The sequence below is a fragment of the Epinephelus fuscoguttatus genome, linkage group LG2 (assembly GCF_011397635.1).
Source record: "Epinephelus fuscoguttatus linkage group LG2, E.fuscoguttatus.final_Chr_v1".
NCBI classification, from domain to species: Eukaryota; Metazoa; Chordata; class Actinopteri; order Perciformes; family Serranidae; genus Epinephelus; species Epinephelus fuscoguttatus.
This window is the reverse complement of record NC_064753.1, coordinates 12,234,349-12,247,427: the sequence shown is the minus strand read 5'-3', so window position 1 is coordinate 12,247,427 and position 13,079 is coordinate 12,234,349. Positions and strand designations below refer to the sequence as shown.

Here is a 13,079-nt window from a genome sequence, read left to right as displayed (position 1 = left end):
CAGTTTTTCATTAAAATTCAAAGAGATAAAAACAGGCCATCATGCTGAAAGTTAAAGATGACGCCTGATTGTATTTATAAGCTCTCCCTAGTGCCTTGTTCTGTATCCGCTTAGCTGCAAAGCATGGTACCAGACAGAGGTGGGCACTGTACTGACCTTTCAGTAATTGGAACCACCAGGTCACAGCTTCTTCATCTACATTTGTGACATGAAACATTCTCAGTAGCTGGAAAGTGTTTCATCATGACAGTCAGTGGTGCGTACCCTACCTAAACCTAACCCTGTGCAAAGGCTTAGGTTTCTTTTTAACCTAATGTCACAACAGCATGCAGCTCCAGCTAACTAGAGCAGCACTTTGGCAAACCATTGTGCTGACCTCATGGTCACTTTCGCTTCTGAAGTGCTGCTCTGGCATGACTTTAAAAATGTCCCATTAGGCTACATACTGTATCCTAGTTAAAGGTCCAGTGTGTGGGATTTAGGAGCATCTATAAGCAGAAACGGTAAATCATATTCATAACTATGTTTTCATTTGTATATAATCACCTGAAAATAAGAATCGTGTTTTCGTTGCCTTAGAATGAGCCCTTTATATTCACATACCAGAGGTATGGACTCAAGTCACATGGCTTACACTCAAGTCAGACACAAATTCAATGACTTTAGACCTGAAACTAAGAAAGACTTACAACTCGACTTGAACTTCAACACCAATAACTTGTGACTTCACTTGGACTTGAGCCTTTTGACTTGTAAATACTTGATACCTTACCCTGAGCCCAAAGATTTTAAGGTATGTGATTGTCACTAATCAATTAATTTCACTTCATTTCCTGAATCATTTAAAATCAATGCTATTCATTCCCCAGCAATATAGCGCGTAATTCCCCAGATCCAATCCAACAACATCCAATCAAGTTGCAACAGAGAACCATGGAGGACTTGCATTACATTCTGGAGCGCCAGATCGAAAAGTGATACCACAGCGTTACATTTGCCTACAAAAACTATGTGGTGGTCAACAAAAACTGAATTGCAGTGTGCAAATTGTGCGGATAGAAAATTACAGACAGAGATGCAACAACTTCCCACAAACTAGGTTTTCAGATTTTAAGAAACATTCATGATTTTGTAGACAGGGCTGTTTGCATTTTGTTGCCTTTACTGCCATAGGCCTCCTGCAAGCTTGGCATGCAGGAGAAGTTTCAGTTGGTTGCCATCTGCAACCTCACCACTAGATGCCACTAAATCCTTACACACTGGGCCTTTAAATACAAGTTTATTTGTTTTTTTTTTAAAAGGAGGAATTTTAGCACTTAGAAGGCACAGAGGCAGTTTTCCTACTTGGGACTCTGTCGACAGGGTCTTAGAACTCCTTTACTTACCCACAATCACTCTGATGTGTCAGGGACAGAACAAACCTTTGTATGGCTCTTCCTTAGATCGGTGACACTTGTGCTGATTAAATAGAGTCTTGCTGGTTTGCATTCTAACTGCCAGATCAGTGACAAATTAACATCTGGGACACAGAGGAATACAATTATCTACCTGGTAGGTTAGAAAATCTGCAGTGCTGTGAGCCCTGTGACCACTGCTGTGTGTAAGGACAAGTGTTAACATACTGTGTGTCTCTGCAAGGCTTGTGTGTGATTTATAAAGTTGTACTATCCATTTATCAAAATCAGGTTTATCCGTGATGAAAAGTTACTGCAGGAACAAACGCTTACTGCTGAATCAGTAATCAGCATATTTAGAACTTGCTGCACAGCAATTTTGATTTAAGACAAGTGGTGTGTTTTTGCAGGATCTCAGGTTTACTCAGCCAGTACGATGCTGAATCTGCTGCATTAAGCCAAAACATGATCCCACCTGACCTCTGGACATATTTGTTCCCTCACTGATGATAATTTGGTGATCAACTGTGTACATAAAGATAAAAATAAACTCAATTAAAAAAATCACTCTGAGTGATAGTAAACTGTGAGCTTCCTGTCTTCATTATGATGCTGTAAAAACTGAACATCAATCTCAGTGAGATCCTAATCTTAAATAATGTAATTAAATCAGTGTGTCTAACCCAAACTAATGAGGTATCTCCTTTCACATTCAAATCCTGTTGCAAAATGTACAGAAACAGGTAACAATCACAACTGAACCAATGATAGCATTATTTCATTTATTAGTATAAAACATGTGAGTCTACAGTACAGTATAAAACATAAAAATAAATGATGTTACTAACACCTAGTTACAGTACTAACAATTACAAACACAGTAGTTTTAAAGTTATAGAGAGCTGTCTGTGTGTGTGCGTGTGTGTGTGTGTGTGTGTGTGTGTTCAGGAGGGAACCCAGATGTTGCCGTGTGTGTCGGGAGCCTGGCTGTAAGGAATGTTCCAGATCCACGGCTGATCTGAAAACACAGACAGAAAAGAGGAAGTCAGTAAAATAAAATGTGAATACATGGAGCCAGGGGATAAAATGAACAGCAATGCATTTTACAAACGAACACAGCAGACGACTGGTGATCATGAGATTATCAGGCTGCATTTCAGCTTCTCTGGTAACTACAGTAAACTCTGGAAACCAGCAGTGAAATACGTAAACTACTGATCCATTCAACCTCATTGGTGGAATTAATAAGATTTGCATACTGCTACTACCATTCAAACTAAACAAAAAATATGATATCTTGCCAATTTGGCAGAGGTGTTCTCCAATATGTCGATTCCAAAACAGTATTTTCTACTGGTGACAGTTTGGGGAATAGATTTGTTTGTATCTGCAATTATTTAGGAAACTATAAACACTTAAAACCCAGCAGAGGGAGAGTGTGTGATTAGATTTTGAGTGACATTGCTGATCCCATTCTTGTGTGACACTTGGAACATAAAGAATGTAGATATTTTTTGAATATAGCTTCAGATTAAGGAATTAAAAAACATGCAGCCCCAAACTTATAGAAGCAAAACTTCTCTTTGGGTTTGAGTTCAACAATATGCCACAACTCTGTAGAAAGTGTTTAATCTTTACACCGCAGCACAAACTAAAACATAAAACCTACAGGGGCTGCTGCGGTCATCTTAGCTGACAGATTAGCTTTGAAGACACATTTGAACAGGTGTTGTGTGGACTAAGTTATGCGCGCTCCTCAACTTTTTAAGGCTGTGGTTTTAGTGTAAACTCTTTCACCTAAACGCCACTAGATGTCACTGTAGCTGTGGAGTTCCTCTAATGGCTGCTTGGGGCTGATTTCAGAATGATAAAATGCCCAACTTTACAGAAGAAAGAAACATGTTTACGGGCTGGTACAAAAATATTTTGGTCTCTATAGCTAATTTCAATGTTCATGACAACTGTACAGGAGTGCGCGCGCACGCACACACACACACACACACACACGCAGTTCTGTGTACCTTTAGGAGAGTAGCATGTGGGGGGGAGGTCAAATGGCACAGGGAAACCAGAGGAGGAGGAGGAGGAGACAGGAAACGGATTTTTGTTAACAGGGAACGTCTTCATGTTCTAGAAGGAGACAATCATCACACCATGTATCACTATAAACCAGCTCTGGATAGTTTTTAATGTTATTCAGCACATGTAATTCTGTTAATGTTAGTCTGTGTGTTGTTCTTACAAAGGCGGAGGGCACAAAGAGGACTCCCAGCTCGTATGAGCGAACCATCACCTGAGTGTTGTTCTTCTCCAGCGCACCCCACGCTGCTTTGGACAGGTTGGAACTGAAACACACATAAACATGCATGCTTTAATGTGTCAACACAGCTCTGTGAGTAAGGAAAGGGTCATCAGCATATAAACAATCTCAAATGATCATCTGAGTTAATTTTCAGTAGGATGGGGTTTAACATGAGGCTTGAACACGTTTCTTTGAGCACAGTGCTGCACAAAATAAAAAATACTTTCATAAACAGAGGTCTGTTTGTTAAACTTACAGACTGATGAGAAGCACAGTGTATTATTCATTACTGATTGTGTTTTCCATCTAAGTAAGTACAAATCAGATAATCACATATACAAATAAAGACAAACAATTTCACATGATGAAAAAATCAGCAAATACAAAAGTTGGTTACACACCTTGTGACGAGGAACCAAGCAAGCTGAGTGAAATCTGGTGACACCCTCATATATGTCTTGATGTGTGGCATGGCATGACTCCTTCCTGTCACATTCGCCTTCCAATGGCTATAAGTGCACACCCACACATACATTATTAATATGTTGTATTAAACTTTAGCACTTTAGCACTCCTGGTTTCCTCCTCATGAAGTCAGAGGGTTTTTTTAATGCCTGAAATAAGGTCTGTGGTGAACACAAGCTTAAGCGACTTTCACGTTAAGTTCTACGACAAAAAATACATCTGTAAATACCCCACTTGTGAATTTGAAGCTTTTACGGGTCTTTAAAAAGGCAGTTGCTAACAAGTAGCTTAATGAAACTACAGAACATCATCATGTTGGTGAAGTTCGTTTATAGCCTGACATCTGCATTTTACTTTTATGTGCAATATGGGTATTACAAATGGAAAAAGAGAAAGATATCACGACTAGCTAACTACCTTAATTTGGACTGAATTTTGATCTGTAGAAGTGAACTTACTGGAAGAAGGAGTGGAGCCACAGTTGTTTCTGAGCTGTCTGGATGCTGTAGGGAAGAGAGCCTCCCGCTGGAGGACAAAAGAGATACACACCAATTACTAAATGGTAAAATGCTACAACAATTAAGTAATACATCAAACACTGATGTTCATGGTGGATGATTAAATTAACAAAAAGTAAATAAGCTGACAAAGTGATCATGCTGTGGCCAATATGTACCTGCATTTAGTAAATGTTGTGACCTCAACAACACATGACATATTACCACATTCAGTTTTCAAAGTCAGAAAAACAAATACCTGGATAGCCTTCTAAACTAGTCCTCACATCCTCGACTGATGGATACAGCTGCAAAATATCAACCAGTTAGTGACCTGTTAGAGTGATTCTGCCAGACGTGGCATTTACAGGATAATGGTTACTGCCAAGAGCAGCACAAATAGAGAAAAGTCAGTAAGTCAGTGAACTGATTCATTCAGTCATAGTGTTGTAACACTTCTGCATTCAACCTTTTATATGTGTGAGTATGAATGTGTTACACCTTCTTTTAAAACTTTCATAGTCTCACTTGTGTTTTTAGAAATTGGTTTATTGTTTAAGAGGTCACGTAGGGGTTAAATATTCGATTAAGCATTACTGTGTCTGACACTCTTTATAAATTGGCTTTATGTATTCAAATATCCTGCAAGAACTCTGAGGAAATGTAAACATGTAACCTCAAAATAATTGCTTAGCATTTGCCTCATTATTTTATACCATCTTTCTCATATCATTTGAATTCTGCATCACCAGACCACATCAAGTTTGTGTTGCAGGAACGTACCAAGTGCATGGGGGGGTCTGAGCGATGAGAGGATTTCCCCAGTGTGGTCATGGTGCGCTGAAATTCCCCTGTCAACCATTTGGTCTTATCCAGTCCCATAGAGCCAATGCTAGAGAACTGGCCAATCACAGGCCACCTCTCCTCTCCGGGAACGGGGTCTGTGTGGTCATACAACAGCTGATAAAATAAGAAGAGAGGAAAGAGATGAGGAACTCACACTTCACAGCATTTTTAAAGTGGCTTGTGAAAAATGCCATTTATTTTATGTTTTTTTACATTACATCAGCAACTTTTACATATTTTTCTAATTCATCTGGTTATTAGGACACAGTTGAACTGAGACTTGTTCCTAAAGGAAAATGTACATGCCTGCAAATCCCTCTGAATGTTTCCTTGGGAAATGCCTTTAAGTGATAAGCACTTACTAAAAATTGTTCAACCGTTCACTACTGATGGACGTTTGCCAAAGTTAAAAGAAAAGAACTGACGTGCTCAACTCATGTCTTTATAATGTAATAAGTGCCGACCTACAAATCATCAGCACTCACAAATACGTATGAAATAATTTAAATGATGCCCAGATGTCCAGAAGGTAATGGACGTGTTTCAGCCTTAGACTTTCCTCAGAGCAAATTAGACATTTAGGGGTGTGACCCCTTTTAAACAGCAACCAGCTGATAGAGATCATTACAGCAACATCATCATAAAACAAATACTAGTAAGAAAAATAGCAGGACATTAATGGTGTATTTTGAGTTAACCAGACTGATATTCTACCTCTGATGATTCTAAAGATGGTATGACTGTGAGAGGGACGAAACCATGACTAAGCAGGATCGTCATTACTGTTTGTGAACATGCTCACCAGTGAAAGTGAAAATAAAAACCAACCCCAGATTCACTCTCATTTGGCGTTTCGCCTCACTATATTTTCCCTTTTTTAGTGCCGTGTCTCTTCGCCTGAGTGCTGTGGGGGTGCACGCCCATAAACGTTCCAAACACAGATAATAAGTATTCAAAGAAAATAAAGGCAGACAAAAGAGTCAGCAGAAAATCACCATGCACACACTTCTCAGGTGCCATAAATAATATTTGAGAGGAATTATTTCTGTATGAATCTACACATTGTTTTTTGAGCAAAATCCTGCATAATTTCCCTTTAGAAAAATGTGTTCAAAAATATATACACATAGGCTGTCTCTTAAACTATCATTGAACTATGTATAATAAAGAGACAAACTGAAACTACTGACAGTGACAGACTTTGGTTTCTTTCCTTGGTATTCTGTCTTGAATAGCAGTGTGTTATTAGCTGGTTAGAGAGGAGAGCAGAGACAAATATGCAAATCTTTACCTTCCTCAGCCTCAGGTGGCCCCAGCGCTCCATGTCTGAGCCAACATATCTCCCTGGGGTCGAGCCGACCAAATAAACCCTGATAACAGAAGATATAAGTGTGAGATAAATGTTAATCCAGACTGACTCACCACTGCACTGAATGTTGCAGGATCATCATTTAGCAGCAGATCAGTGTCTACATCACCTGGCTGAATGTCAGAGTCAATGTTATATCTCCTTATTTTCCAGCGTGACTACTCCCATCACAGAAGACTTTCAACAGTCTGTGTCAGATGTATGTATGCATATGTGTAACCGTATATGCCTTGTGCTCACCTGGTCTCTGACAGGTCGTACTCTTTGATTCGTTGGATCCACTCCTCGAGCTCTGGTGCACGGTATGCTGCCAGGTATTCCAACAGGTCCCTCTTAAAGAAGGTTGGCGACTCACCTGCGCTTGCACTGCTGCCCTTTGGTAACCGTGGAAACATGGGGCTCATCCACATCCTGGGTTGGAAATAATATATTCACAGTTATTTCCTTAACTAAACCTTGTATCTGGATACTGTGCAATGAATATGAAACTGCTGTCTTCATCGACTTGGACTATCTTTACGTGGCTTCCTAGATTGATGTGTACACATCCCAAACCTTTTTTGAATAAAGGTTAAAAAAAATCGTAATAGACAGACTCACCCTTGTGATTTCTGGTACCAGTCAGCTCTGATGAGGTTAGACGTTGTAATGATGACTCTGAAGCCTTCCTCATACCACAGCAACATCATCTTCCTGCAACAAAGACACACCATTTTCTGCTTTATATGACAACTACAAAGAGTCCACTCCAAGACCTGTAATGCAATGTAAATCACCTAGTTATGTAAATGTAAATGTAAATGTATGTATAGTAAAATTTGCAATACCGCTTACTGTATCTGCATGTCAACACACATTATTGTTCAATAATTTAATTCAGAATGTACAGTGAGTTTAAAAATACTTTACATATGTTTATAAAGGTTGATAACAGTGCAATAACCCCAACTACTCAGTGCGCCTGTACAACATCTCATGCTAATCCATCTAAAATAGTGAGAAATGTCAGTCTGGACCAAGGTCGTGAACAGACTGACATGGTCATCCATAAACCTGCAAAGCTGATCTGATGTGTGAGTTAAAAAAAAAAAAAAAAAAAAAAAAAACAGGCAGGGAAAGAAATGCTTACGTGTGGTGAGTTCCAAAAGCAATATCCAGCTTGGCCTGTCGGGGAAATCACACACAGTAGTCCCATTTCAGGGGAAATCCAGAATCCTTACGAACATTCTCATTGACAGGCATTTCCCACTATTATACATTACAGATCAGAATGCATAACATATCAGCCAACAGTTGTTTAACAGTTTCCTGTGGTGGCGTCTGTACCTGGCAGAAACGAACATGTGGAAAAGGTTGAGCCTGCTGGACCAGCCGGGCCTTGGCCTCCCTCTTATCTCCATGGACGATCAGAACTGGACGATCTCTGCAAACACAACCCAAAAATCAAGGATTAAGATCAGGCATGTTTCATCAGATTGCCTCTCCAGCATCATCACTGTCCTCCACTACTGTACGTACTTCTATTTGCCACTATTAGAGTAATTCATCTAGTACAGCATTTCTTCATTTAAAACCAGGTTTCCCTTTATTTGCATCAGTGTGGTATAAAATAAAACGGAATAAATGAGGCCATGGCTAGCTGCACAACTGTTCACAACAAACGTGTGTTGTAACAAGAGAGCTTTGTTAGAAATTTTTCTGGTTTCCTCCAGTTTATTTATAAGAAAACATCTCATGTACAGTGATACATTTGCAATCATATGACACAAGCCATAATACACTCGAGGGCACTGCCATCAGTACAATGTGGACATGAGCAGCCTCCCGCTAATCAGAAATATGTGGAAAAAGCAAAGAAGAAGCAGAACGTACCTAAACTCTGGTGGGTACTGCTTCACCATCCAGGCAATATCAAAGCAGTAGTTAAACTGTGAGGAAAGAAAGTATAACTGGGTTAACATATAAAACCTGTAAGACCAGCCATGCTTGCTGTGAAAAAGAATTTGAGCTTAATGTTAAAATCAGTATGCTCGCATGCTCACAATGATAACCCCGACATGCTGATGTTTCGCAGCTGTAATGTTTCCCATTGTAGTTTAGAGTATGATAAGTTTTGCTTATTAGCACCAGTGCTGTCCTCGAGATCGGTCTTAGTTCAAGACCGGTCTCAGGTCTTGTATTAGACTCAACCACATTTTGGTCCTGTCTCTGTCTCAGGCAAAGAGGACTCAGGATTTTTTATAAAAAAAAAAAACCTGTCTAGACCACCACTGTGGGGATATCTCTAAATTGCCTGTGCAAAAAAGAGTGTTGACTAAAGAAAGTCAAGCTGATGTTCTACATTTTACCCTAAGTGTGCCATGCAGTGAGGGAATCGCACTAGTCTGATCTTGGTCTTTACCCTGTCTCAACCCCTCAAAGTCTTGGTCAGTCTTGATCTTGATACACTGTGGTCTTGGTCATGACTTGGACTTGGTTGAAGTGGTCTTGACTACAATACTGATTAGCAATAAACACTAAGTACACATGGGGCCATTAGTTTCGTATTTTGTTAGCACCGGCCAAGAGAACTTGGAGCTACAACAGTAAAGAAGGGAGCACTCAGAATTTAATCAAATTGGATCTTCAGCATTGGTTTTAGTTACATTCTAATGTTAAAGCTAATGATGACCACAAGCTGTGATTGGTCATCAGTAGCTGTTACTTTAGCAGATTGATTATATCCCTTATAAATCATGACACACTGCTCTCCCCTATCCACTTGTATCAATTAAAAGTATTGGTATCAGCAGTTCTGGCCATGAATTACTTGGTATCGAATCAAAACCAAATTTTGTGGTATCACTCACCCCTACTAATCAACTGACAGACCAACATTACCAACACAACAATAAATTGTTTCTGTAGTTCATGTTGTCACTCACCTGAACCGACTCTTTCAAGGTCCCAAATAATGGAGAGAGAATGTCTAGATGAAAGGAAAAAAAAGTAAAGATTACCAGATAAAACTAATGTATAAAAGACGGATGACAAGAGGAGGCAGCTGTGCTCCACTGCTCTAAAACATCTACAGGATCTACAGTTGGGAGAAAACAAAGTGAAATCTGCAGTCAGGGTAAGAAACAAGACACTGTGCTTATTGTAGGCTTAAGCAGTATTAAGGTATTACGGTATACCGGTATATTTAGAAATCCAATCAATACCGTCAAAACTACAGACGTTCGTCTTTCTATTGAACTGATACAGAGATGCTGTATTGATGCGATGTGCTGTAGTACACACCATCCACCACCAGAGGACAGTCTCTACTGATGAAACAGGCAGCTGAGCCGAGAAAGATGGCGATTGCAAAGACTAGTAAAAAGAAAAATGCCTCTGCAGCTGAAAGAGAGCATGGCCACATATAATTTTATCTTGAGATGACTTATTCCGACTACAAAAGCAGTTCATTAGCCACATCCTTTTCTTTAATGTAACGTAATTAACTTAAACTCCTCTCACCTCTGATGTGCAGAGCTCCACTGTTGTACTTTCTGTCCAGGCCTGTGACTTTGTTGAGGTAAAACCTGTAGGTGTCATTTAGACAAGGTATACCGGACTCAAAGAAGTCCTCTGGCTCATCGATATAGTAGAGCCGGCCGTGGGGACTTGGAGGGCGCTCGTTCTCCACCTTCGGTTTCTTTGCTTTGGGACTCGGGGGCGCCTTCTTTGGCGGGTTACTGAGGCTCTTCCCTTTTACATCTCCGTCATCATCATCACTGTCTGAGAGAGCCCAGCCTGAGCCGTCTGACACATCTTTCTTCCGCTTCCCAGCCAATGATGGACTACTTTCATGCTTCACTGGATTTAACTGGTTGGCTGCTGCTGACTGTCTGGCCTCAGAGCCAATGACAAGTGAGGATACAGGGGTTCTAGCTGGCTCTGGTTTCACCTCCATGGTAGCTTTCACTGGTTCCAGTTTGGGGCTGGGAGCAGAGGCAGGAGGATGTGAGCTGTGACTGGATACAGCAGGTCGGTGGGGCTTAGATGTTGTAGTCCCAGAGAGAGGAAGAGCCTCGTCATCATCATCACTGCTGGAGATGGTCCACTTGCCATGCAGACTGTCCTGAGACATGACTGACCGGAGATACAGAGAGGTCAAGGATCAGATGTGCAACAGGATGAGAGCAAGTCTGATGTAAAGCCACTGATGAGTCACGTTGAATGTTGCCAACCTGAACTGATGGTGTGCTGCAGTATTTATATGGACAAGCACAACTTTATAAAGCTAAATTTTTACGCTAATTTTACCTGCTTCAACACCCACCAACCTGCTGCAAGTGCTATACCAGACAGATATTAATTGATAGCCACTACAACTGCAGAGCAGATAACCATTAAGCCGACTTAATCTACTAACCTGTTTGTAGATTTGTGACACTAACTGTTTATAATAGCAACCAAATAGAGACAGATTTAATCCTAAATGTTGGATGTTTGCAGCTGAAAAACATTGAAAGTATGTCAGTATATGTTTGCATCTAGAATATTCAAAATGTGCATGCGCACATGTACAGTAACATTAAAACATGCACAGACCAAACTGTTAAAAAATGTATACAAAATATTGATTATAAATAGACAGCAATGAAAACGATCGTGTGTTTAATATCAGGGCTAACACATTCAACAAATAGCTAGAATCACACAAGCAAAACAGATCATGCAAGTTCTGCCATTTATAAATGATAAGATGACATTATGCTGTTATAAAGACCGTAAATGATATAATATAACGGCCGAGTGTGATATTTGCTTTACCACGTCAGATCAGTGACCAGCAACACAGCTTAGTGATCTTGTAACGCTTATCGTTTCACCGCTAAACAAACTTAGTACAATACATTCACATGAAACAAACCACAGTGCAGGAGGTGCACCTGGAACACGTGTCCGGGTTGAAACTCCCTTTCCTGCCTTTTCTTGTAGTTCCGCCACAACGGCGGAATTCGTGACTCATGAAGAGGTTTAACAAGTAGGGGCCGGTGTTGCACCTGTACATGAGCGTGGCCAATAAATTCAGTTGGTTTTTATTATATTTTTAGGGCTCAAGCCGCGAAGGAGCAGAACCCTATCGATAAAAATGTGTCTCTTCACTTTTGCCCATGACTTTATGACTTTTCAGATACAAGCCTGAAACGCTATTTTCCACTCTGCTGCTTCACACTCACACACTGCCACTGTTCTTTTAAATGTTGTATTTTACCTGATTTTATGATTCATGGTTTTATGATTTTCTAATTTGTCAGTTCAACATTTTTTTTATTATTTGTGCTGATATTGAGCCATGATGCATTCTAGGTCCAGTATTTGATTTTTGTATTAATTTATCTTTTTTAAAATCTATTATTATCATTCGGAGATATAAAAAAAAAGACTCTGGTGTTGATATTGATATGTTGATATGTTTCACAAATATTTATAATCGGTCACGTGTTAATTGTTTAGGATTGTTTAATTCAATCCCACATAGGCAGGAATAAAAGATTTCTGGAGAAACATTAAATCTCTTTAGCTTCTATATTGTTGCATAAACACAGTCAATTTGAAAGGTATTATATTTGAAATATGATTTTGTTCATACCAGTACTTTTTTTTAAGTTTATTATATTTAATTTTATACTTTTATTTCTGATCCTATATATCTTTATTTTATTTATGTTGCGGAACGACCTTCAATTTGAAAGATCTGATATTATTATTGTATTATTTTAAAAGTTATTTTAATTTTATGCCTTTATTTTTAATACTAAATACCTTTTTTGATCTTTTTTCTTCGATTATTTTATTGCATTGTTTTAAATACACAATCCCCTCATTTTATTTATGTTGCATGAAACCTGAAACATTATATTAATTATTTTCTACTGTAAAAATATCATAGACTGTATAAAATAAAAATAAATAATAAAAAAATATTTTTGCATGTGTCTGCAACTGTTTGTAGTTCCTACTGATGTCCACTAGAAGGCGCCATTACAGCAGAAACAAGCAGCTGACAGATTAATAAGTAAATTGGTGAACATTTAAAGGTTCTTTAAAACATGATATTTGTACTTTTACTAATCTGAATACATCACCACCACCACTAACAACAACAACAACAATGGAGTCCATCTCTTTTGACATTCACTTTTTAGATAATTATTATTATTATTATTATTATT

The 13,079-nt window shown here is 39.1% G+C and overlaps 1 protein-coding gene across 2 annotated transcripts; it reads right to left on the bottom strand.

The window, feature by feature from the left end:
- Window positions 1–2,171: 2,171 nt before the first annotated feature.
- tdp1 (tyrosyl-DNA phosphodiesterase 1) lies at window positions 2,172–11,879 on the bottom strand. 2 transcript variants are annotated; one of them, XM_049563197.1, is made up of 16 exons: window positions 11,674–11,879; window positions 10,375–10,989; window positions 9,798–9,841; window positions 8,746–8,801; window positions 8,200–8,296; window positions 8,003–8,037; window positions 7,474–7,566; window positions 7,114–7,284; window positions 6,796–6,874; window positions 5,442–5,618; window positions 4,918–4,966; window positions 4,620–4,686; window positions 4,098–4,205; window positions 3,637–3,739; window positions 3,416–3,524; window positions 2,172–2,412 (listed from the first exon to the last, which is right to left on the bottom strand). In XM_049563197.1, the coding sequence occupies exons 2-16, from the start codon at window positions 10,985–10,987 to the stop codon at window positions 2,339–2,341; spliced, it is 1,875 nt and encodes a 624-aa protein (XP_049419154.1). In that variant the 5' UTR covers window positions 10,988–10,989; window positions 11,674–11,879; the 3' UTR covers window positions 2,172–2,338. The 2 variants fall into 2 exon arrangements, with proteins under 2 accessions (XP_049419154.1, XP_049419163.1); XM_049563206.1 differs by having other exon boundaries at window positions 11,774–11,820.
- Between the last annotated feature and the right edge of the window lie 1,200 nt (window positions 11,880–13,079).